Source organism: Pelophylax lessonae, assembly GCF_965119305.1.
Source record: "Pelophylax lessonae genome assembly, chromosome: 4".
In the NCBI taxonomy this organism is placed as follows: Eukaryota; Metazoa; Chordata; class Amphibia; order Anura; family Ranidae; genus Pelophylax; species Pelophylax lessonae.
In genome coordinates this window covers 197,571,213-197,597,600 of record NC_138771.1, presented here as the reverse complement: position 1 = coordinate 197,597,600, position 26,388 = coordinate 197,571,213, and the positions used below count along the sequence as shown (strand labels likewise).

Genomic DNA, 26,388 nt, shown 5'->3' with positions numbered 1-26,388 from the left:
TTTCAAAATTTTTGGTCTTTTTTAATTTATATCGCAAAAAAAATAAAATCTGGTGGTGATAAAATAGCACCAAAAGAAAGCTTTATTTGTGTTGGGAAAAAAATGATAAAAATTTCATTTGTGTACAATATTGCATAAAATAGCACAGTCCTGAATAGCAAAAAATACCCTGCTCATGGAGGGGGTAAAATCTTCTGGAGCTCAAGCACTAAAAAAGGATGAGGTGGTAGAGTTCAGCCCTTACAGTTACTGTATGCAAAGTACAGGGAACAGTCAGTTTTGTTGGGGTTTGATTGTGCTGGATATTTAGTTTATTTATAAACCTGCCGTGTACCATCTGCTGATGGTGATATCAAGTTTCCTGAATAGAACATTTTTTGTATGTTATTTACTGGTAATACTTAGTGATGGGATGAACACCCCCCTGTTTGGTTTGCACCAGAACATCTCAAACAGGGAAAAAGTTTTAGCGAACATGCAAACTTTATTAAAGTCTATGGAACACAAACATGAAAAATCAAAAGTCTTCATTTTATAGGCTTATATGCAAGTTATTGCCATAAAAAGTATATGGGGACTTGGGTACTGTCCTGGGGGACATGTATCAATGCAAACATTTGTTTTTAAAATTATCGTTTTTACAGGAGCAGTGGTTTTAATAATGCTTAAAGTGAAAGAATTAAAATAAAAAATTCCTTTAAATATCGTGCCTGGGATGTCCCCTTAATGTGCCTGTAAAGTGGCCCATTTGTTTGATGTATGTAGCCTGCAGCAATACTGACATTTTTAAAGGAAAAAACGTGCTCGCAGGTGTAATGTATTGTCGTCTCCCGGCAATACAGATAAAAAAAACAATGAAACGAGGCTGAAAATTGGTCTAGGCAGGAAGGGGGATGAAAGTGCCCTCTAAGTGGTTAAGGGAAACCCTATGACAGAATTTTAAATAAAAAATGGTGTGGGGTCCCCCCAAAATCCATATTAGGCCCTGTGGGTCTGGTACAGATTTTAAGGGGAACTCCACGCCAAAATTGAAAAAAAAAACACGTGGGGTCCCCCCAAGATCCATACCAGACCCTTTTCCGAGCAAGCAGCCTGGCTGGCCAGTCTGCTTGCCTTCAACAGGGAGAGGGTGCTTTGGGGTGCCCCCAAAGCACCCTGTCTCCATGTTGATGGGGACAAGGGTCTCTTCCTGACAACCATGGGCTGTGGTTGTCGGGGTCTGCGGGTGGGGGGCTTTTATCGGAAGCTGGAAGCCCCCCCCCAAACTTCCCGCCAACCGCCTCATTTGTTTGTGTGTTCAGTGAACACACAAACAGCTGATGTTCGAGCCGAACTTACGTTCAACTCCAACATCAAGCCCATCCCTAGTAATACTTCTTGTAATCTGCCCTCCTTCCTTCGTGCACTGCGGGATATTCTGTGGGATACTGCTGGGGTTAAAAAAATGTCAAGAAACAAGTCTATTAGCAACTATGTACTAAAACTTCTGCTTTTTTTTTTTTTATTTTAGGGTGATCAGAAATGTTTTATGTGTGATTCCAGATATCCATATGATCCTTATAATTACCCAAACAGTCACCAGATTGAAAATGTTATAACAACATTTGACTCAGATTGGAAGAAAAAGTGGTGGCAATCGGAAAATGGTAAATCATAACAGACATCAAATATACCAGTAAATTTTTGTTCTAAGGCAGCCCTAAAAACACATACATTCAGTTTCTCTCAATTGTGCCTGTGCCAGACATATATATATAGTAGGCAACAATCTGATTAACTGATTCCTAATTAAACAAGATATAGAGATGATACTCTTGCCCTTGGGTTTGGAATGTGAAGAATTTCTATACAGGGAGCTGTAATCTGGCAGTTTATAGTTGTGCTGGGTGTGGTGCTTTTATACCATAGACTAGTGTTTTTATATTTTACCTATTTTTAAACAGAAATATTGGAATCTAAGATTACTCACTCACGATCTACATACTCCATTAATGTCCGTTTAGCCACCAGCTGATGAATGCCTTCCTCTCACAGTTGATCCTGTGAGCTCCCGCTTGTGTGGCACCCAGTACAATTAGTTGGTCACCACCCCCCCCAATCTCCATCAGAGATTGGGGTTCTACCCTTGGTTGCCTTTAGAACTTTGTAATGTAATGGGGCAAGTCTCCGTGAGGCTTTTCATGTACTTGCTGAATCTGATCATATAGTACAAAGTATATTGCGTTCATCCCATCGATGAAGGGATTCTCCATATTCCGAAGCATAACGGGAAATATAGTGAGAACCCCATCTGTACATGGGTCTCTACACTCTTGAAATCCAGTTTGGGTTCTCACCATAAGTGGATGATATTAGCTATACATGTTATTGTATGGTGATTTATTCATTGTTCTTAATTGTACTGTGATGTTTATCACCTTTACTCTATATACTGAATAAAAATATATCGTTTTTATGTACTCCGATACTGTATGCTTACTGCCTACAAAGTCCTAATGGGGGTTTCTTTCTTTCTTTTTGGACTCTAAGAACTAGCCACTGGTAATTTCTGCTATTTTTCGACAACTGAAAACTTGGATTAATTTTTTCACAGTTATTAATTCCAGAGAACCAACAGTGTTTTACTTCTGCAAGGCCATATCACCTCTACTTCAGAAGTGGTTTGTCCTAGACTGTTATAATTCTGGACTAGCTTCTGTCCAGAGCTCCACAGGCAACCTATATCTGGCTAGGTGTCTGGGAATGATTAGACAATATAACATCTGATAAAGCATGTGAAAACAGTAAATTTCGATTTACCGTCTCATTAAATGGTTCCATCTCAAGAGAAATTTACAGCTCTGTATAAAATAAAAAAAAACATTTTTTTTTTCTTTTCTGTTGTTACATCAGAAACGGGATTCTCTAAGTTAAGCAATCAGGTTCATCTATGCCAGCATTACAGTTGACTTTTACAATGATGTGTCCATTAGCACCTGCCTTTATTCCCCACATGGTGGGTGTTTCCTAAAAAAATTTCAAAGGAAAATTTCAAGACTGAGAACTTACCACAGACTCATACAGGCAGATTCTTCATTTATGTAAAACATTGTCCTGTGAAAAAAGAATGCAGAGATGATCAGTCATCATCAAGAAGAAGGGGACATGGATTTAGAAATCTTCATTCACTGACATCACATACCATTAAGGGCTAATTTCCCCCAGAACACATTAAGTTAAACGTTAAAATGAAAGAAAAACCTTAATAAAAACATAATTTCAGCAGACACCACATTTACATTGGTGTAAAGTTTTGGCTCTGGAGTATTGGAGTGTACAGGAAAACAACACATAGACAAGTCACAATCCCTCCACTCACAGGAAAGTGAGTTGGGAGTCATTTAAATCCTGGCCATTGTGGCCAAGCAGGTGACAATCAGTCTTCAGCCTGACCATACGGAGTAAAATTATCAGCACAACACACCAGTTGCATTTGATTTACTACTACTTGATACAGAATTATTGTTTTATATATTAAAAAAGTACACAGAATAATATATGCTGATCAACACCAATCAATCAAATATTACCTAATTACCATTACATTTTAGCCAGCTAAATATGGATCCAATATTGAAATAATAAAAACAAACAAAGGCATGTTTAAGAAAACAACAACAATTAAAATTGTTTATAGCATTTACTTTACATTGCAAAATGTATATACTAATTATAGAAGAAAATAATATAAGGTAAAAAATAATGTAAAAGGGGAGTATATTTCCTTCTCATGGACTTACATTTTATGATTTTTTTTTTTTATAGGCATTGATTTCGTCAGCATTAGACTGGACTTAGAAACGTTGTTTCAGTTCAGCCATCTGGTAATTACCTTCAAGGTATTGTGCACTTTTATGTACTTAAATAATACAAATGTTATAACATTATAAGTGAGGTATGTGACAAAAAGGCAGCAGCTCCACTCTTTTCACTTTTTCTGTTATATATCCAAACTTGTTCTGAAAAATCTGTTCTATCTAATATAAAAATTTTGTATTTTAAATATAATTTGTATTTTGAAAACTCAAAGTATAGTTATGTATTATTATTTCAAATTAGATGAAATTTTTCTGAACAGAAGCAAGATCCCAGAATTCTCTATTCATGTATACACTATATTACCAAAAGTATTGGGAAGCCTACCTTTACACACACATGAACTTTAATAGCATCCAAGTCTTAGTCCATAGGGTTCAATATTGATTTGGCCCACCCTTTGCAGATATAACAGCTTCAACTCTTTTGGGAAGGCTGTCCACAAGGTTTAGGAGTGTGTCTATGGGAATATTTGACCATTCTTCCAGAAGCGCATTTTTGAGGTCTCAGTCTCCGCTCTTATTCATCCCAGAGGTGTTCCATCGGGGTGCAGGCCAGTCAAGTTCCTTAACCCCAAACTCACTCATTCATGTCTTTTTGGACCTTGCTTTGTGGACTGGTCCAAATCATTTGATGGAGGGGGCGTGGGGTTGCTTTTCAGAGGTTGGGCATGGCCATTTAGCTGCAGTGAAGAGAACTCTTAAAGCATCAGCATGCAAAGACATTTTGGACAATTTCATGCTCTATCTTTGTGGGAACAGTTTGGGGATGGCCCCTTCTAGTTCCAACATGACTACGCATCAGTGCACAAAGCAAGGTCCGTATAGACATGGATGAGCAAGTTTGGTTTGGAGGAACTTGATTGGCTTGCACAAAGTCCTGACCTCAACCCAACAGAACACTATTGGGATGAATTTGAGTGGAGACTGCGAGCCAGGCCTTCTCGTCCAACATCAGTGTCTGACCTCACAAATGCTCTTCTAAAAGAATGGTCAAACATTCCCATAGACACAGGGTGGGCCAACGCAATATTGAACCCTTTGGACTAAGACAGAGATACCATTCAAGTTCTTGTGCATGCAAAGGCAGGTGTCCCAATACTTTTGGTAATATAGTGTATACATGAATAGAGAATTTTGAGATTTTGCTTCTGTGGTTGCCTCTGAACAACATCCAAAAGGCTTGTTCATAAAGAAAATATGCCGCTAGGACCATGCTTATTATACAAACACCAAAATTCATAACTGTAACTGAGTTTTATTTATAAAATCAATAGAAAGTTTCAGTTTCCATCCACTGGCAGCTTTAGATTGGAGGATGTGTCATATTGCATACATCTTTTTGGCAACGAACAACACTAGTTTAGATTGGGGTAAGTGCGTTGGCTTACAGGTTACAATGTTGCATTGGTATTGCATTGAAATCCCACATTGTGCTAGTTAAGGTTTTTTTTTTTTCTTTAAAGAAGATGTGTATGCACAAAACTGGCATAGGCCCTTTATCCCATTCTTGTCTCATAGCATGTTTTTTTGGCAGTTCATATTCATCGATTGACATTATATTGAAGACATCAATACAGATAAAGTTTTTAAACCTAAAAATAATATACACCACTAACTGCATTTTTTCTTTATGAGCTATATGATTATGCATAGAGTGTCATGATATAAAATTAATTTAAAAATAAATACTGAGTGCAAAACCTGTTAAAACACATATGTCATATACCTGATTAGGAGCCCTAAATGAAGAGCATGGCCTTTTGCACAATTCCCATATGTGACCCCTAGCAGATAAGACAGGGCCTGCAAGGGCAATAGAAGGGCACAAGTAGCTAAGTACAGGAACATATGAGCACTGGTATAGGATGTCCATTGTCCAAGTGTATAGCTGGCAACACAATGAGGATGCAGCAGATTCAATTACAGGTGGAGTCCGGTAACAGGCATACAGTCACTAAGAAATGAACAGTGAAATACCAAATTATACACAGAGTCAAGGTCAGGAACAGGCCAAGGTTCGCAATGTGCTGGCAGTCAGGTACAATGTCGGTGAGCAGAATCTTGGTCAGAAGTCAAGGCTGAAGTTGGTAACAGAGATAATGAACAACCATTGGCAGAAAAGCAAAGTTCTAGAACAGGTCAGGGGACATTCAAGGGCAGAGCTCAGCTTTTAAAAGGCCTCTTGGCACCAGTGTCCATGTAGTATGTGCACATGTATCCACACTGTCATGTGCTTATAGTAACCTGTCTGGCTAAGCTTCTATGCAGAGAAACATGCGCAAATCTAATGGCTGATACAAAGTTCCTGACACATACATAATTCTTTAAAATGTATATAATGGTATATGTAAATGCTTCCCTTGGGACAAGGAAGAGAGGACACCATGTTAGAAATCTGATATAAAAATAGGAGTTCTTCTCAAAGCATTCCTTAAACACAAAAGTGTACATTAGATATATCAATTATCTGAAGTCAATTTCTATTAGTTTAGCCAAAATTGTAGCTTTGTAACCCAGTTTCAATCTTGAATTTAACAAAAACATTTCATTGTACATGAAATGCTTGTCTCTCTGTCGTTTCAACTTTTCCTGATTGTCATAATAGTTCCCATCTTTATATATGTATAAATATACTGCCCTACCAATTAGATTTTCTTGGCATACTTATACAAACCTAAGAGCTAATTTGATAAGGTGCTATTTAAACTAACAGTAAGTTTTTTGGAAGAAACTAGAGAAAACACTAGAAGGATCAGAACCCAGGAACCAGAGGGTCCAAGGCAGGGATGTTAATCACCTAGCCACCATGCTGTTCATTCTTGTGTGTTATATTATATTTTTATTGTATATTTTGCAGTCATTTCGTCCTGCAGCCATGCTCGTTGAACGATCTCGCGACTTTGGACGAACATGGAAAATATTTAAATACTTTGCTCAGAATTGTGCATCAGCTTTTCCTGGAATTCCAGAAGGGCATGCTGATGATGTCGGAGATGTGGTCTGTGACTCTAGGTATTCAGATATAGAGCCATCCACAGAAGGAGAGGTAATGTCTTTATTAATTTGTATTTATATGATATTTATAGTATAGCCCCTGCACTTTATTCTATTTATTTCATCTATTCATGTGTGTATATATAGCTATTATGTTATTTATAGCACAGCCACTGCACTTTATCTACACAGAGGTTTTCACACCAATTCAATCCTATATTTAGGGGTTATTTATAGACTAGCACTGCACCTGCTACCATTGTTTTTAAGTATTTATATTCACAAATATTTTTTCATGTGTACAATTCAGAGCACTTATCTTTAGAAAGCGCTGTGTCACGGGAGAAGGCAAATTGTTACTTTCCTCCCACTTTTTGTTCATATATCATTAAGTGACAAACATATATTGGTCCCAACAAGGAAGGGGACCCAATGCAGTTTACACAAATATACCTTAGTTATCCAAAGCATATTGTTATTTACAGCTGATATGCGTACAGGAAACACCAGCATGCCAACAGGGGAGAAGACTCCACCAGGGGGCTGTGGGCATCCAGGGCCCCTCACAATACCAATGGACCTAAGGTGATGTGCTTGGGAGAGGAACCCAAGTCGAGTACCACCAAACCATGTGTCCTAAGGATATACATATAAATATACATGGCATTTTACATAGGGGTCAGCCAAAGTCTTAAACCAAAACCCAAAATAAATAATAGTACTATTTCCCAAAATAGAGCTTCCAGACAAAGGGAAGACAGCCAATCATAAGAAATGTAAATGGAGAAACCTACAGGCTATCACACATGGTAGAATCCTGCCCCTTAAAGACAGAAGGATAGTGGAAGGTTGCTAACATATTATATTCAACCCATACCAAATATCACCAAGCCCATTCCTAAAAGCCACAACATCCCCATTATCTTGTGGGCTATTCTTCACCTGTATGTGCCATCAACCAGGATCTGACCCCTGAAGTTGGACAGCTGCCTGAGAAAAAAACCTCCATTCAGAACCACCTCCCCATGTCTGCTTCCGCCGCCAGTGAATGTCAGATCCGGTTGTGGGTGGATGTGATTACTGCACATGCGCCGCTAGTGAGCCGCGCATATCCAGTGGTGGTGGGAGAAAAAGTATCCCATCCACCTGCCCACCCACATCATGGCAACACAGGTTGCCATTGGAAAGAAGGCCGCACCCTTCGCATGTGCGGTGCAGCTGCTGATCACCTGGCAACCAGGACACATTGGTATTGCAATGGACAGGACAACAGGCATCCACCGCAGCGTCCCACCAAGGATTAATCTCGGGCAACCTAAATCGCTCAAAACTAAAGACCACATAAAAACCAAACCAAAAAACCCAATAGGGAAACCAATGACATATTGCACATAGCAAACTTGGTCAGTCTATATCTAAAAAAAGGTAAAAAAGGGGTAAAGAAGGGGGAAAGGAAGGGTGCCATGACCAATCCACACATCCTAAAATCCCAAAGAACGCAAGGGCGATGGCAAAAATTTTATTATACTAATGCCTAGTTTGCACATGGAAATTACTTGGTATAGGCAAAAAAAAATGTAAGTACATGTTATGAAAATTAGAATGTCTCTTGAGGCAAAAAAAAAAGTCATACAGAAGGTTCCATCATCTATACATTTTACCATAATGCTAATTTTTATCTGTATCGTGTCTGCTTGCTCCCTTATTTGAACCTGGTTTCCTTTGTCAGACCAGCAATGCTACTCAAATGACTTATCCCCAGCTTTAAAACAATGGAAAGTATTGGAGCCTCATTATTTATTTATTTTTTTCCAAAATATCTTTATTGAGTATTATTTATTTATTAATTCTCTTCTCATCGGATTTTTCCTCTATTGCACATGTGCCAATATGTGACAATACAAAGGACATGTTAGCAATCCATATAAACAGATTAGAAGTAAAACAATATTTTACACAGTTTGTAATTGAATGCTTAGGCATTTTCTACAATGTCTCCTTTATGGCAGATTTGTGATTTTTAACCACTTGGCGACTGCCGCCCGACTATATACGGCGGCGGTCAGCCCCTCCCAGCAGAGGCGTAGCGTGGGTTGTCAGCGCCCGGGGCAAGGCAAGTAATTTGCGCCCCCTAACCTGCAGACTTTTAGCACTCCCTGAGTCCCTTCCTACAAGTACTGACCAGCCTGATTCCTATACTGACCTACCAGTCCACTACGCTAACATACCTGATTCCTGTACTGGCCACTACACTGACCTACCTGTCCACGACACTGACCCTTACACTGACCTACCTGATTCCTACCTGCCCACTACACTACACTGCCCACTACACTACACTGTCCACTACACTACACTGACCATTAAACTACACTAAACTGTCTACTACACTACACTGTTCACTACAATGTCCACTACACTACCCACTGACCATTACACTACACTGTCCACTACACTACACTTTCCACTACATTATACTGACCACTACACTACACTGACCACTACACTACACTAACCACTACACTGTCCACTACACTACACTTTCCACTACACTACACTGTCCACTACACCACACTGTCCACTACACTACCCTACACTGTCCACTAAACCACACTAACCACTATATTGTTCACTTAACTACACTACCCTACACTGTCCACTACACAATACTACCCACTACACTGTCCACTACACTAAACTTTCCAATACACTAAACTGACCACTACACTGACCACTACACTACACTGTCCACTAAACTGACCACTACACTGACCACTAAACTACATTGTCCACTACACTACCCTAACCACTATATTGTCCACTAAACTACACTACCCTACACTATCCACTACACTATACTACCAAGTTCACTGACCACTACACTGTCCACTACACTACACCACACTTTCCAATACGCCACACTGTCCACTATACTACCCACTACACTACAACATTGTCCACTACACTACCCACTACACTACACTGTCCACTACACTGACCATTACACTACACTACCCACTACACTACACTGACCACTACACTACACTACACTACACTAACCACTGCACTGTCCACTACACTACCCACTACACTACACTGCCCACTACACTACTCACTACACTGCCCACTACACTACATTGTCCACTACACTACCCACTACACGTCACTGTCCACTACACTACCCACTACACTTCCCACTACACTACACTACCCACTACACTACACTGTCCACTACACTACCCACTACACTGCCCACTACACTACCTACTACACTACACTGTCCACTACACTACACTGTCCACTACACTACCCACTACACTACACTGTCCACTACATTGTCCAGTACACTACACTACACTGTCCACTACACTACCCACTACACTACACTGTCATCTACACTACGCACTACACTACACTGTCCACTACACTACCCACTACACTACACTGTCCACTACACTACGCACTACACTACACTGTCCACTACACTACCCACTACATTACACTACACTGTCCACTACACTACCCACTACACTATCCACTACACTACCCTGTCCACTACACTACCTAACTACACTACACTGTCCACTACACTACACTACACTGTCCACTACACTACCCACTACACTACACTGTCCACTACACTACACTACCCACTACACTACTACTACCCACTAAACTACACTACACTGTTAACTACGCCTCCTCCCCAGACTGTGTCTAGTCCTGCAGCCAGAAAAATGACTTACCTGTTTTCATGATCCATCCGCTCTGCCACATGGTGATGATGAGCCCTTACAGGGGGTGGGTCGGGGAGGATTGTGAGAGCTTAGAGGAGGCGGGACGGAGGCACATGCAGAGCTGACTTAGAAGACAGCGAGGCGGGCTCCAGAAGCGAGGCGGGGCTCTGCCACTGTCCAGCCCCGCTGCCGCACATGACAATGTTGGCCCAATCACAGGGCGCCGGCCAGCCATCGTTTCGCCTGAAGATGGCGGCGGTTGGAGTGACACGCTAGGAAGAATTTTTAAAGTTTTCTAGAGTGACACTGGCACGGGATGCGCCCCCCCAAATGTTGCACCCGGTGCGGCCGGCCCCCCCTGCACCCCCCACGCTACGCCACTGCCTCCCAGGCAAAGTGACATACCGGTACGTCACTAGCCTGGGAGCCAATAGGGGGCGAGCGCGCGCCGCCGAAGGCGCGCTCCCACCCCCGCTCGTTCCCTAAGCAGCCCGTGCGTGTGACCGGCGGACCCGATGTCCGCCGGTCACTCGCGATCGTCGGGTGGGAGGGAGAAAGGCAGGCGGCTAGTGTAAACAAAGCCGCCTGTCATTCCCCCCTGTGTAAAAGCACAGATCATACGGTCCTGCTATGTAGGACCGTTGATCTCTGCTGTTACACACACAGCCACATCCAATCACAGTTAGAAGCATGCCCCTAGGGACACACTTAACCCCTCCCTCCCCAATAAAGTTAACCCTTTCCCTCCCAGTGTCATTTTTACAGTAACAGTGCATATGTATAGCACTGATTACTGTAGTAATGTCACTGGTACCCCCAAAAGTGTTAAAAATGTCAGTCAAGGGTCCGATCTGTCCGTCGCAATGTCGCAGTCCCACAAAAGAAATCGCAGATCGCCGCCATTACTCATTAAAAAAAAACAATAAAAATGACAAAAATCTTTCCCTTAGTTAGTAAACGCAATAACTTTAGCGCAAACCAATCAAAATACGCTTTTTGCGATTTTTTTTACCAAACATATGGTATAAAAAAAATTGGCCTAAAATGTTAAAAAATTTTGATTTTTAAATTTTTTTGGGGGGAATTTCATATAAAAAAATGTGAAAAATATTGTTATTTTTGCAAAATTGTCGCTCTTTTTTTGTCTATAGCGCATGATCAAAAAATCGCACAGGTGATCAAATACCACCAAAAGAAAGCTCTGTTTGTGAGAAAAAAAGGATGTCAAATTTGTTTGGGTACAGTGTCGCACGACCACGCAATTGTCCGTTAAAGTCACGCAGTGCCGAATGGCAAAATAGGCCCTGGTCAGGAAGGGGGTAAAATCTTCCGGGGGTTAAGTGGTTAAATACAAAACAAACAAGCTAAATAATTCATAGTTATCACTTGATTCTATTGGGATGAAAAAATGAGAAATGCTTGCTTCTTAAAGGTTATATACTTGTGATTACATTTCATTAGATTAGTCATGTATATTTACTTTATAAACACGTGTAATTCATTTTCAATTGGGCCTGCACAGTCCTGCTCCATCTGTTCAGGTATGCAGACCATCTCGTTATCATGTCGTGGTCTGTAATCTGTGGACATGCTCATCCTATTTGCAGTGACTGCATTTCAAATATATTTAATCTAACCAATATTATTTTTTAAATTCCAAATAAAGACAAGTGTATATCTGAAGAAATGAAGAATTCCTTCATTTCACTTTTATAGTTACCCCTTTAAAGCAAGGGTACTTACACTTTTTAATCCCAGGACTTAAATAGGAAAATGATTACTGTACTGAGACCCAAGAAGAGAAAAATAATGGAGGCCAAAAAAATAATAATAAAACAAACAAACAAATAGTAAACATGTTTGTTTTCATTCAAAGTTCTTTTTTTTCTGTTTTGTAAAGTGAAAATTGAATATATTTTGTTAACAAACAATTTTAATTAAAAAAAAAAAATAGATTTCAGAGCATAATTCCTATAGCATTGTGAAAGACACATTGACACGTTGTTGAGAACAACAATATAATGTGCCCATGTAAGGGACCCGGATAGGGAAGAAATTTGCATCATGCTGGCCCAGGTTCCACTGGATGGGGTAGTCACCTACCTATGGTTCCAAGAGATACTCCACCACTCCACCATATTGTGTCATTTTCCTTTGCCTGAAGCCCACCTCCTTCACATTCCCAGCCTAAGGCCTATCACCCAGAATAAAGGAATGTCCAGTCTTAAAGGCTTTTCAACACTTTACTGCATAACTCAAACACGGTGCAATACGTTTCTTATAGCACAGTTCTGTTTCAACATGGCATCTATTCACATGACTCCTGGAGCTGGAGTCTAAGTACAGTGCACTGTTCCATAGTACATGATATTCTGAACAGTAGTTCTTCAAGTGCAGAACACACATATAGGTCTCAGAACCCTTACAGCTGTCTTCCTAGATGTTAAAGTCTCCTTATTCGAATACTTCTCACTTGTTATACCTTCGCCTCGCACAAAGGGAGATCCTCCATAGGTCCAAAAGCCTTTCTAAACCAAGTCACAGGACCCACTATAAGAGAGTCATTGGAAACAAGGTTTTTCTTTCTGTCCTCTCTGGTGTACAGCAGTAAGAACCAATATCAGACATGAGCAGCTGTCCATGCCACTGCATTGTCTATATACTCTCATTCCAACATTGGGGAAGGGGGGGATTTATACAAAAGGGAAGGGGACCCATACAAAATTGGTTCATGTTCCAATTTAAAGCGGAGTTCCACCCTGATTTTAAACATTATTTCATGCATAGCTATATACCTTTCTAAATTCAATTTGGCTATTTTTTTACCTTATTTTTAATTAAAAATAACTTAATTTCTTCCAACTTCTTCCTTATGCGGCAACGGCTGGCGACGTAATTTCCTCCTTTGCATTGACTCCTGGGAGATGAGTGTCATGAATCCCAGGAGTCAATGCGCCTGCACCGGTGTCCCTCGTCACTTCCGGTGCAGGCGCGTCCTTCTCTGCCGATGAATGGAGAACAGCTTCTGGGCATGTGTAATGAGCTATTGGATGACACGCCTGCCCCGGAAGTGATGAGGCTATACATTCTGGGACACCGCGGCTTCCGCTGCCCACACCGCAGGTGGCCGCGCTGGACAAGAACTTCACAAGTAATTCATCTTGCAGGTACACTAAACAGGGGACAGTTTAGAGGACATCCTTGTTTAAATACCCTAGCCCTGACTATTCTAGGGGTATTTTTAGGTAAGAAAAAAAAAATTTGCCCGGAACTCCGCTTTAAGTCACAACCCATCATTTAAGAAAAGCAGCACCGTGCAACTGGAATTTATTTATATGACAGTGAGATGAATACTTTATGCATATTCTTTATATTAGTTTTAAAGAGCCAGGTAAGGGGCTGTTTCAGTAGAGAATGGTAAAACTCAATGGTGATCAGTAAAACCTCCAGCTAAAATAAAGGTAGCGGTAAACTATTGTGCAGACCTAAAAACTCCAGTGTCTTTCTTGTCACTGCAGCTCCATCTCTCTTTATATTCCTAGATAGAGGTGCACTTTACTTTCTCTGACATAACAGCCAGTTCAGGAGTAGTCACTGCCAATGGCCATTCATCCTTTAGTTAAAGTGTTGTGGCCAGGTTTCAGCACATGGTGACAATGATCTACTGCTTAAAGTCTCACTTAGTGAGTGTCGTAACCCTATGACAGGAAACACATTCACATTGAACTTTAATATTGTTCTAATGTCTTACATCAGTAGCATCTCCAAAACACTATATAACTCTCTGAATCATATTACTTTCCAGTAGATAACCAACTATTCCCAAGCATTTTGGATTACATATGTAGATATGATAATATTACATGTCCTTAAAGTGATTGTAAAGGTTGTAAAACAGCCCATTCAATTTAAAAATGAAATGAGAGGCAAAACAGTCTGATCATTGAAAAAGAGCAGGTTGAGTTCCCAGCATGGCTAGAAAGCTGACCACAGGGTGCTGTCCTGCTTAGTGTGGTCGGTTTTTAATAGGAAAGCAAAGGGACTGCCAAGGATTTCACACAAAGGAAGCAATACAAAGAGAACAGAATACTTTTTCATTCAAGTACATGGTACAGCAGGCACATATCAGGAATATGAAGTGCTGGCAACACTTTCAAAACAGAGATCCTACTTTAACTCAACTATGAACAATGTGCAGTAGTAACAAGCAATGTCCTGCACAAAAGTTTTCCATGGCCAAGTTTCACTTGACATGGTACTTACAATATAAGATACACTCACCTATTTATTATTCTAAGGGGCTTTTTGTTACTTAGAGGGGTAGCTCAGAGCAACAGTTAAGAAGATGCCCACATTTTCAATATGTTGAGGACACATCACATTTGTTTTTTTTTGGCAGTTCAGTTGAAAAGGCAAATTGGCAAAAAAAGACCTGAACCAAAACAGTGACAGAATTCAGTCCTGCAGCTGGCAGTGGTCATAATGGCATTTTAGGTGCTATTATAACATTTGTAAACCTACAGGTGGGCCTTTAGGGGATAATAAATCCACTAATTGGCAGTCTTGTTGACAGCTAAGCCACTAAGTGGTCAGGATGTTCTGCCAATCACTGGCTTTGCTGTGAACAAGGTGGCCAATTGAAGGCTTTACTTACTTCTGAAGATTCACTAGGGTTAGAAGTGTATAAAAAGAACCCAATGGCAATATTATTGCAGTGGCCAAACTGGCAGCTGAAGGAATGGGCTCATGCTGATCTTATTGATTGCAGCAGTCTTCATAGCAGCTAAATTATAGATTACATGTGATGTATATTAATAGTGTAACAAAATGAGTTTCCTCCTAATGAGCGGTTTTGGGTGAAGGGGAGAGGAGGAATTGTCATTTGCTGGTATTCTTATCTCAGTCCTAGATCACTGCCTTTTTAAGGTGTCCAGGATGTAGCCTGACAGAGAACTGGGAGAGATTTACATATCATCAAGCATATTCAAAAGTACTTTCAAATAAATGTATTTTTAAAGCAGTTGGAAAGGCTCAGCATTATTTTCCTAAAATTAAAAAACATGTTATAATTGCCTAATCTGTGCAATAGTTTTGCACAGAGCGGCCCAGAACCTCCTCTACTGGGGCCCCCACTGACGTTCTTGGCTCCTCCTTATCTGTATAAAAGAATAAAATGGTTTTCTGTGTCTGCCCCTATAGCAAGCACTTGCTATGGGGGGCAGACATGCAGGGTTGCTCTGGAGTCTAGCTGTGTGTGTCCATAGACAAACACACTGTGGTTCAGCCCCAACACCCTTCTCCCTCCTAACATGATTTTATTGACAGCAGAAGGAGCCAAAGCTGCTGCCTCTGTGCCTGTGAGGAGAGAGAGAGCAGGGCACAGTGCTCTTGGGCACAGTGCTGGATCAAAAGAGGAGCCAGGTAATTATTTATTGAGGAGGGGGTCTGTGGGGAGCTGATACTGAAAGGTTCTTTACCTTAATGCACAGAATGCATTAAGGTAAACTCCCTTATGCCTTTAGAACCACTTTAACCACTTCCCGCCCGCCCTATTACAGATTGACGGCGGGAATGTGGTTGTATTATCCTGACCGGACGTCATATGACGGCGGCAGGATAACACAGCTCTGGGCGGCGATCGGTGATGCGAGGTGTCAGCCTGACACCCTGCATCTCCGATCTTGGTAAAGAGACTACTGACGTAGCTCTTTACCATGTGATCAGCCGTATCCAATCACGGCTGGTCACATAGTAAACAGGAACAGCCGTTGATCGGCTTTCCTTAGTTCGTGCCTGACAGGCGATAGTAAAGGAGCACCGATCGGCGGCTCCCCTGACAGGGGGGGGGGGGTCGGCACTGGTAATCAGATCATTGATTACCAGTGCAGACCCTCGGAGGGGGGATGCCACTAGAACCACCAGGGATGCCCACTATGACCCCAGGGATGCCCACTGTGACCCCAGGGATGCCCACTATGGCCACCAGGGATGGCAATCAGGGCTCAGGGAGCCCCCCCATTGCCCTCCCCATCAGTGCTGCCCGCCAGTGCCCTCCCTATCAGTGCTGCCCACAAGTGCCCATCATTGCCATCTTTCAGTGTCGCCCACCAGTGCCCATTATTGCCCACCAGTGCCGCCTATCAGTGCCCATTAGTGCCCATCAGTGCCGCCCGTCAGTGCCGATCAGTGCCGCCCATCAGTGCCCATCAGTGCCCACCAGTGCCGCCTATTAGTGCCCATTAGTGCCCGTCAGTGCCACCTATCAGTGCCCATCAGTGCCACCTATCAGTGCCCATCAATGCTGCCTATCAGTGCTTAGCAGTGCCGCCTATCAGTGCCCACCAATGCTGCATATCTGTGCTACCTATCAGTGCCACATATCAGTGCCTATCAGTGCCGCATATCAGTGCCGCCTATCAGTGCCGCCTATCAGTGCCACCCCATCAGTGCCACCCCATCAGTGCCACCCCATCAGTGCCTCCTTATCAGTGCCTGTCAGTGCAGTCTCATCAGTGCTCAACAGTGCAGGAAAAAACTTATTTATTTACAAAATTGTATAACATAAACAAAAAAACTTTTTTTTTTTTCAAACTTTTCGGTATTTTTTTATTTGTTTAGCAAAAAGGAAAAAACCCAGAGGTGATCAAATACCACCAAAAGAAAGCTCTATTTGTGGGGGGAAAATGACATAAATTTGGTGTAGGTACAGTGTTGCATGACCGCGCAATTGTCATTCAAAATGCAACAGCGCTGAAAGGGGAAAATTGGCCTGGGCAGGAAGGGAGGAAAGTGCCCTGTATTGAAGTGGTTAAAGTTATACTTTGTCCATGGCATACTATAGCGTGTATCAGATATCTTTTTAAACAGGTTAGAATAAAACATTTTTGCATAAAATATTCTGCATGCCGCAGTAGAATAATATTCCTTTCTCATTTGTTTTTTACAGGTGGTTTTAAAGGCACTTGATCCTAGTTTTGACATAGATGATCCGTATGATCCATATATACAGGGTAAATAAGCCAATTAAATGAAAAAGTATATATGAAATATCAAATTAACATTGTGTGCATGGTATTACCAAAAAAAAGGACAAGCAAGAACAAATATACAACTTGATATGTAAAATAAACTAATCTTTCTATTTCTTTTGCTCAGTTTACTATTTACTATACATGGGAAGAAGAATATCACATGGGAAAATGTATTATTATTAGTCAACCTGCACATCCTAGGGTTGGTTGATTAAAGGAATAAATAATTTGCGCACAGCAAAATGACTCCAATATACCAGTCGTATGCTAGCAAAAATCCTGTTTTTTTTAAAGTTTCCTCAGACATTGGATGTACAAAGAGACCAAAGATTCACTTTATCATTATCATTCATCCTATTGCAAAGTTAACATTCACTTCGCTAAGTAAACAGCCCCTACTCGTTTAGTAAATCAGCCCAGACATATTGTAGGTACAAATTTATGTGGTCTCAAAGTATAATTTAAGAGGTTGCTCACAGCAAAGAAAATTAGGCTTGACATAATAATTATATATTTTGATCTAAAGCAAGACAAAATATTTATCAAATATGCAATCTCATATTCCTTTACAATCCTAGCTACCCCTGCTGACTTTAATTACATATTGTGGAAATAACATACTGTACTGTATGTGAAAGCAAAACTATGCTACTGTGAAAAATCGGATTTATCAGATTAAAATATCAGACATTTGACACCAGTTACCATGAATTACTGCTTGTAAAGAAAATGCCCATCTCTTTAATATTGCCATACTTGTTTTCATGTGGTCTATATGTAATATAGTATATTAATATGAAGGTAAGCAGAACTTTCTTTATCTATAAATTCTCATGTTCAGGAAGGTTTTGTAAGATACCAGCAACATCGTTAAAATATAGATAAAGTCAACATTTTCTTTTATTTTGGACAAAGCAGAAATACCCATGCCAGTGGGGTTTTTTTTACCTTTTCTGTCCCATTAGGAAAATCTCCCTCTACTTGTGACTCTTTAGACACAACAGAAATTAAATCACTCTAATGTAAAGGCAATCCTTGACAGTTGTCACTGCAAGAACTGTCAATTTGAAGGGGTTCCCCTTCATTCCTGTGTCTATGATAATCATAAACTTTAGACTTTCCCTTATTTTCAGTTCAGGTGACAATGGTCAGTAGGACAGAAAGATAGAGAGATTATCGTCTCTTGCACACGGTCCAAAAAATGCCTCATTTGCAACCATGTAGCTTTTTTATGGATCTGAACACAGGTGCATTATTGTCTATGGACCAATGCACACAGCTGTGAAATGTTCCATAAAACAGTGATGCATTCAAATCAGAGCTTTAAAAAAAACATATATAGAACTGAGTACAATAACTTATGTGTATATGTGTGTAAACGTGTGTATACTTAAGTAGTTTATGAGTTTGGATGAGTAAATTGAAATATTGGCAGCTAGATAAGGATGAGGAAGAATTGCATGCATGTATAAGCGTACGTACATTTACACACCCATACATGTGTATATGCAAGATATTTATGGAACATACCTTGCCAAATCTCGATTATTAGACTTGTCTTTTAACATTGCAAACCTGGTGCTTATCACAGCCTTGGAGTCATTGGTAGCTGTCTATGAGCCTTGAAAAGTTATACTATTATAATGATAAATTTAGAGACATTAAAGCTGGCCATATGTCACAATCTACTTTTTTAACCTTTACAAAATGTCCTTTAGCTGTATCAACAAATATGCAGTGTGAGTGTTTAGAACATTTAATTCACAATTATCGTAAGTCTCATGGAGATTTTACAATCATATGGTAACATTTATGGCCAGCTTTGCAGTCTTTGAATCCATGCATATAACATTTATGGCCAGCTTTGCAGTCTTTGAATCCATGTATATAACATTTATGGCCAGCTTTGCAGTCTTTGAATCCATGTATATAACATTTATGGCCAGCTTTGCAGTCTTTGAATCCATGTATATAACATTTATGGCCAGCTTTGCATTCTTTGAATCCATGTGTAGAAGGGCAGTATCAACAAATCATTGCCTAACAGTTTTATTTGACACTGTGATGTGTTTTTTTTTTTTATTTAGATATCATTACTCTCACTAATATAAGAATCAACTTTACAAAGCTCCATACCTTTGGGGACACACATAGCAATGGATGGCAGAATGAGCCACAAGAGAAATACTACTATGGGATATATGAAATGATATTGAGGGGAAACTGTTTCTGCAATGGACATGCCAGCCAATGTGTTCCTGTGGATAACATGAGAGGTGACGTGTTCAGTCAGCCTGGAATGGTAAGACATAGAATCTGTGCCTTCATCATGTGATGTACTTACAACAGCCCTTAGTTATATCAGCAGTCAAGCCCATCATGATTTGTATATCTGCTTTGTACTTGATATCATAAACAATTGTACTACTTTAAACTTAAACCTTTCAAATATGCAATTTTTTATACAGATAAAACATTTTTTTTTTTTTGCATAGTAAGGGTAAATTGAGCGTGTATGTAAAATATATTAAATCTAAAGGAGATAGGCAAGAGAGTGATGTAATCACACTTAGGGGAATGCTGAGTTCTCCAAATCTTGCTTCCCCAAATCAGATGATATTATTGCATTGTGCTGCAGCGTCTTTTTGTGAGAATTCCGATAATCAACTTTGTGCAGGAACTCACTGGAAGTAGCGTGTCGTCACCCATGTCATACGGAAGTCCAGGGATAAGGCAATATATGTACTAAAAAGTTAAAACATGTTATATTTGCTAAAATAATGGATATTGTAGCTGTTAAATTGAATCTTTTCTGGATTAAATGCACCCTTGTGCTTCCTCACATGAAATACAGTGAAAGATGACCCATAAGCCCATAAGACTTTTCCATTGCCTAGGGGTCCATGTTTTGCACAATTTACTGACGGATTATAATGTTATTATAGGTTGACCTTGTACATGGTGTCTGGGTTACAGAAATACTGATTCAAGTCAGTTGTAATAAAAGCGGTATTTTTGCAGTAATCTGCAAGTATAACCTTCCACAAGTTTCCCAGTTGTGAGCCTGTAGTTGTGAAAATGTTCCCACTTTTGCAGTGTGTCAATTTTTGGCATATTCTTTGGCATATATTTATTCTGCTATTAACACAAAATTCAGATTCCAGTTATAGGTATATTCTGGAGAGTTAAACTGCCTAAGGGTTGTATGTATTTTAGATTTCAATGTATTTATGATTATTGGTTTGAGCATTTAGTACAGATCAAACAGTCCGCATTGCGGGTATAGAGAAAATAAGCCAAATACAAGGATAAACATTATGGCAAACTGGTATCCAATAAACACTGTAGACTGATCAGTGACGATATGATGTTGTTGCTGGAGCGTATCCCAAACCAAGGGGAAGAATAACAAATGAATACACAGAGTTTTGATATCAAAAGTCACATCATGCTTGTGGGACAAGTAGACCAAGACGGTCAACCAAGAAAGAAGGGAAAAAAAGAAAAGGGGGAGTAGAGGGAATGTAGAAAAAGAAAGCAGAAAAAGTGGAAAAGATGGGGGAGAGAAAACAAGAAAGAAAGAGTAAGGCCCGAACTAGAGGAGAGAAGAGGAAAAGGAAGCGGAGGAATACTGCCACGGGGGGGACTGGAAAGAGGGTGAAAAGAGGCACGTATCACGGAAGAAATTTAGGGGGGGTAATAGGTAATCCAAGGGTTCCAGATCTTGTTGAATTTCCTGTGGCTGTTGGTAATGGTGCTTGTCAAATGTTCATTGATATAAAAACCATCCAACCTAGTTTTAACTTGAGAGAAGTAAGTGAACTGCTTGCTCCAAGCTTTAGCAATGGATTAGTTAGGCCAAGACTATATGATGTGCCAATTTTAGTTGATTTTTAGTGGGGTTTGAAGTGTAGGAGGGTGAACCATGGGTGTTTGGGTAAAACACGACCTATCATTGGGCAGGTCCACCATGTATGGAGGACATCTCCCGCCGTTTGGTAGCCCCTAAAGCATAAATCATAATGTCCAGGGATTATGTGAGCGAGTCTGGTAGGTATTATATACCACCTGTTCAGGACCTTATAGGCGAACTCGAGAGTTATGACATTAATAGTGCAAGCTGCATTGGAGGACCAAGTCAGAGACTATTCTTGGTTTTGTGTGCCTTTAAGTCGTCACATATGCATGGCTAACAGGGGAAGAAAGACAATTAAAATGTGATTGCAGTAAAGAAAGCAATTTAGGTGCTATGGGCATGTGACAGAAAATGTGTTCAGAGACAGTCAAAAGGGAGAGAGGATTTTGCCACTTATAAGAGAATTACCCAGTGGTGAAGATGAGTGTACCGGAATAATTCAGCGGAGGGTGCCTGGAAGCTTTCTCTGAAGGTTAGCCACTCTTGGAAGCTTTCTCTGAAGGTTAGCCACTGGATAACTTTTTCAGTTTCTATGAGCGAGGAGGCTGAAGTGAAACCCCGTTAAGTCCGCCAATATGAGGTCGCTGGACATTCTAGGCCTGGCAAAAAAAGCAGATTGCCTACCAAAGGGAGTAAAGGGAGATGAGCTGAGAACAAGTTACTGGAGTATTTGAGGCCATCCCATACGCATAGGGTGTACAGTATCAGTGGACTAAGAGTTAGAAGTCACAGTTGGGAAGGGATTCAGGGTAAAGATTGTGGGTTTGTCGGCCACAAAAAGCGAATTTCAGGTCCACCCATATGTGAGCCACATTAATGGCATGCAGGGCAGTCAACAAGGCGATCTGAGCTGCTTGGTAATATATAAGGAAGTTGGGAACCCCCAGGCTGCCAGGCGTCTGCGGATGGGACAGGCAGAGTGCAAAAAATATAGAAATGTTTAGGTAGAATTTTAATTTAACTGAATTGGTTTTGCCCATCCAGGAGATGGAGAGATGAGACCAGGTGGACAATAGAGACTTAATCCTGGAGTGGGAGCCTAGAGAAGTGTGCCTTCTGTTACTGTGCAGCATTTTGGAGTATCTCTTGTCCTATTCCCTCTCCTGTTTAAATATCTGCAAGCAATGCATTTCAAAAAGACATCCTCTAGACTGAGTTTTTCGAGATGTAGTGCATGGACTGGTGCTTGTGGTGGTGGGCAGCCTTTGTACTATTAGAGAAGAACCAGCTATTATCCTTCAGAGGATGCTCTTACATGTCTGTGTGGTGTGGATCTGACATGGCTAGAGTTTGAGAACCACTAGTACGAAAAACTATTGTCAGTTTATAAACACATATTTTTATTTAAATGTTCTTAGCATTCTTTCTTAGTAAAGAAAATGCCTAAAAGCGACAGACTAGACACTGCTCCGACATTTCTGTTTTTTGCTATTTTGTATTGCTTTACAATGCATGGTAATCGATTAATATGTTAGCGTGTCAAAGCCCCCAACATTAAGACTGCTGAACAGACAATACAGTATGTGTTTTTGTGTTTCAAGGTTCATGGTAAATGTGTCTGTCAGCATAACACAGATGGCCTCAACTGTGAAAAATGTAAAGAATTTTATAATGATGCACCATGGAGCCCAGCAGTTGGCTTTGAAGACAATGCATGCAGACGTAAGTGTTCAACAAATGTGATAAATCGCAATTTTAAGAATTACTCCAAGCTTTATATACTTCCACAATATCTATCATCAATTATGAACATCATTATGGTAAACCTATTGGTATGTGGTACATAACAAAGTACAATTGCACGATATGCATTATTTCTCAAGTTCAAGTGTGCTAGCTTTAAGCTGCTACAGATTAAGAAAGTTAGTTACATTGTATGTTTAGCTATTTTTTTTTAGCTTTGAATGTAGTAGGATGGAATTAGAACCCCTGTTCGGTTTGTTGTTGCTCGCTGGATCTCTGCTGGAGGAATTCACACTTTTATATTTGTCTTGTTGATGACTGTCTCTGAGACAGAATGTAATGAGAAATCCCAAACTTTAGAGTTATCACCTGATTAAGAGGTGAGTGTAAATATTCCAGTGGAGACACCTGTTCTTAGATCCAGATTTAGACCTTGGGGGGCCTGGGACACTTCATGTTCTGGGAGCCCATCATATACAGAGCTGGTTTAAATTTGCAGTGCCACTCACGCATTTTTAAAATGCATGAAACAATGTCATTCTAAGGTCATACATGGACACACATACACACACAGGGATAATGCTCTGTGTTGTTTTCTTGAGCTGCCAAAAATATATATTTTTTTAATCAATGCAATATAAGAGTCCAGAGTAAACACTTTTACAGATGATGGTCAGCAAAATATACTTCCCAAGATATATTTAATGAAAGAAAGTAATGTTTTATTATTATCTATTTTATATTATTTTATTATTATTTCCTTTTATTATTTTTCATATTATTTTTTGTATAGAGGGAGGCTTCTTCTGTCGGGGAGCCCCTTTATAAATCTGGCACTGCTTGTTCTAGTAAGAACTGTCCAAGTAGAGTTTTTCCCTAATGTTGTAAAGATTTTTTCTCACTTCATGTTGCATCTCTGGAATAGAAAGGGGTATAAATCTCTCTAAAAAGATGCAAAAATAGATTTATAGAATACATATTTGGCTATACCAACACTTTAGAAAATAAGCATCTTACTATACTTACTGTATGTGGTAATATGTGCATCTCTCATAACAGCATACCTTAAATAGCAGAGACACCAAAAACAAAAAAACACTGGTGTGTAATAAATATCTGTACCTTCTTTCTGTGTTGCTCAGTAACTCAATTCAGCATGCTGGAATAGCATAGTCACCAAAAGCCCCTCTATATACTAAAATGATTGAAGGTGGATTGATTCTGAACTTGGTTTAGGGTGAAAGCATATACTATAGTCTCATCCTTGCAAGGGATGCGCATGATTCTAGAATCAATTACACCTGAGTAAAATAGGGCCTGGTAAAACTGCTCTAAAGCACAACAATAGTCACTTCTTCAATCACCCAAACATAAAATTATTTAGTTTGTTGTAAAAATCAAGGAGGTAGCAGTAGTAGATCCTAATGCTATGTCTATGTGTTCAAAGACAGATGTCTGACTGCTCTCAGATATTTCCTTGTCTGTTGCTTGCTCTAGGCTGACCTTATAGTAGTAGAGTTGTGTTTAAAATGTTTACTTTTAAAAATATTTCTTTTGATTTTCATGGTTAGTGGGGTCAAATTGATGTTCATTTTCAGCCACAGTGATTAGAAAACTCGAAGGAGCAGGATGGAAAATTTTTCTTGAACAAACTCATTTCCAACAATGAATGTAGTTTTCACTGTGGAAATTCCATGTATTCCAAAATCGCATGTTAAAAGCAAACACATTTTTGAAGTACTTTTGAACGCCATTCTTCAAAATTTAACATGTACAGAGAATTTTGGCACGAAAGATTGTATACAAACAAAAATGATTATTTTTAATATTATACAGGATTTATATAGCGCCAACAGTTTGCAGAGCGCTTTACTATATAAAGGCAGACAATACAGCAACAATACAATTCAATACAAGAGGGAGAGGAGGGCCCTCCTGGGAGCTTACAATAATACGGAGGGACTGGTGGAACAAAAGGTAATAACTGTGAGGGATGAACTGATGGGAGATATAGTAGATTCAGTTATTAGCTGAAGGCAGGATAGGCTTCCCTGAAGACCCGAGATTTCAGGGAACGCCTAAAAGTGAACAGAGTAGGAGATAGCCAAATAGATTGGAGTAGGGGGTTCCAGACGTTGGGAGAGGCCCCGGAGAAGTCCTGGAGACAAGCATTGGAGGAGGAGGTAGCTAGAGAGCAGAAGGTCTTGGCAGGAGTGGAGAGAATGGCTTGGGTGATATTTTTGGACAAGATTAGTGATGTAGCTTGGGGAAGAGTTGTAAATGGCTTTGTATGGTATTGTTATTGCTTTGAATTTTGTTTGTTGAGCAATGGGAAGCCAATAGAGGGATTGGCAGAGAGGAGTGGCGGACACTGAATGGCTGGTAAGGTGGATGAGTCTGGCAGCAGCATTTATTTAAGACTGAAGAGGGGATAGCCTACACAGAGGTGTGCCAATGAGGAAGAAGTTACAATAGTCAAGGCAAGAGATAACAAGTGAGCAAATGAGTAAAAAAAAATCATATGTAACTAGTTGGTTTGGGCTGCTCGTCCTTAAGAATTACATGCAAAATAATGGTACCACTTTCAGCACCTAAAATCGGACACAATCATACCACCAGGGAGGTTAATGTGCATTGCATTAGGGCAGACCATGTCCAAAATCGAATATTACCTTTTTCTGACACATTGAGGAAAGTGTGTTGATGTGCATTAAAATTAATGATACTGCATTGCAATATATCATGTGTGATGTGGACTGAAAATCATTTATAATCAAATTACCATCATGTAGACGTGGGTTTTTGTTAACAAAAAAAAATATATATATTTTTTTTTTCAGAATGCAACTGTAATGGACACGCTGATAAATGTCACTTTGAAATGAAAGTCTATGAAGCCAGCAATGGCACCAGTGGTGGTGTCTGTGAAAACTGTCAGCACAATACTATAGGAACTCATTGTGAATTCTGCAAGCCATACTTCTATCATGACCCTCTTAAAGATACTTCTGACCCAAATACCTGTATTCGTAAGTTGTACTAAACAGTATTATAATTAAATGCCACAAAGAATACTTGTCAAGCTGAAAATTCTTAAACATCATTACTTAGTGGAACGTTATTCTCTCAATCAACCTTGACTAATTTTAATCCTTATGCTGCTAGCATTA

General features: G+C 40.0%; 1 protein-coding gene across 1 annotated transcript in view; it reads left to right on the top strand.

Annotated features, from left to right (window-relative positions):
- LAMB4 (laminin subunit beta 4) overlaps positions 1–26,388 on the top strand; it is a gene marked incomplete at both ends in the record, with an annotated part of 184,994 nt that overhangs the window by 13,265 nt on the left and 145,341 nt on the right. Inside the window, 7 exons of the mRNA XM_082256455.1 lie at positions 1,511–1,646; positions 3,805–3,878; positions 6,715–6,903; positions 17,535–17,598; positions 19,707–19,921; positions 23,077–23,197; positions 26,059–26,247. Of these exons, the coding sequence (XP_082112581.1) occupies positions 1,511–1,646; positions 3,805–3,878; positions 6,715–6,903; positions 17,535–17,598; positions 19,707–19,921; positions 23,077–23,197; positions 26,059–26,247 (988 nt within the window). The remainder of the gene's footprint in view (positions 1–1,510; positions 1,647–3,804; positions 3,879–6,714; positions 6,904–17,534; positions 17,599–19,706; positions 19,922–23,076; positions 23,198–26,058; positions 26,248–26,388) is intronic.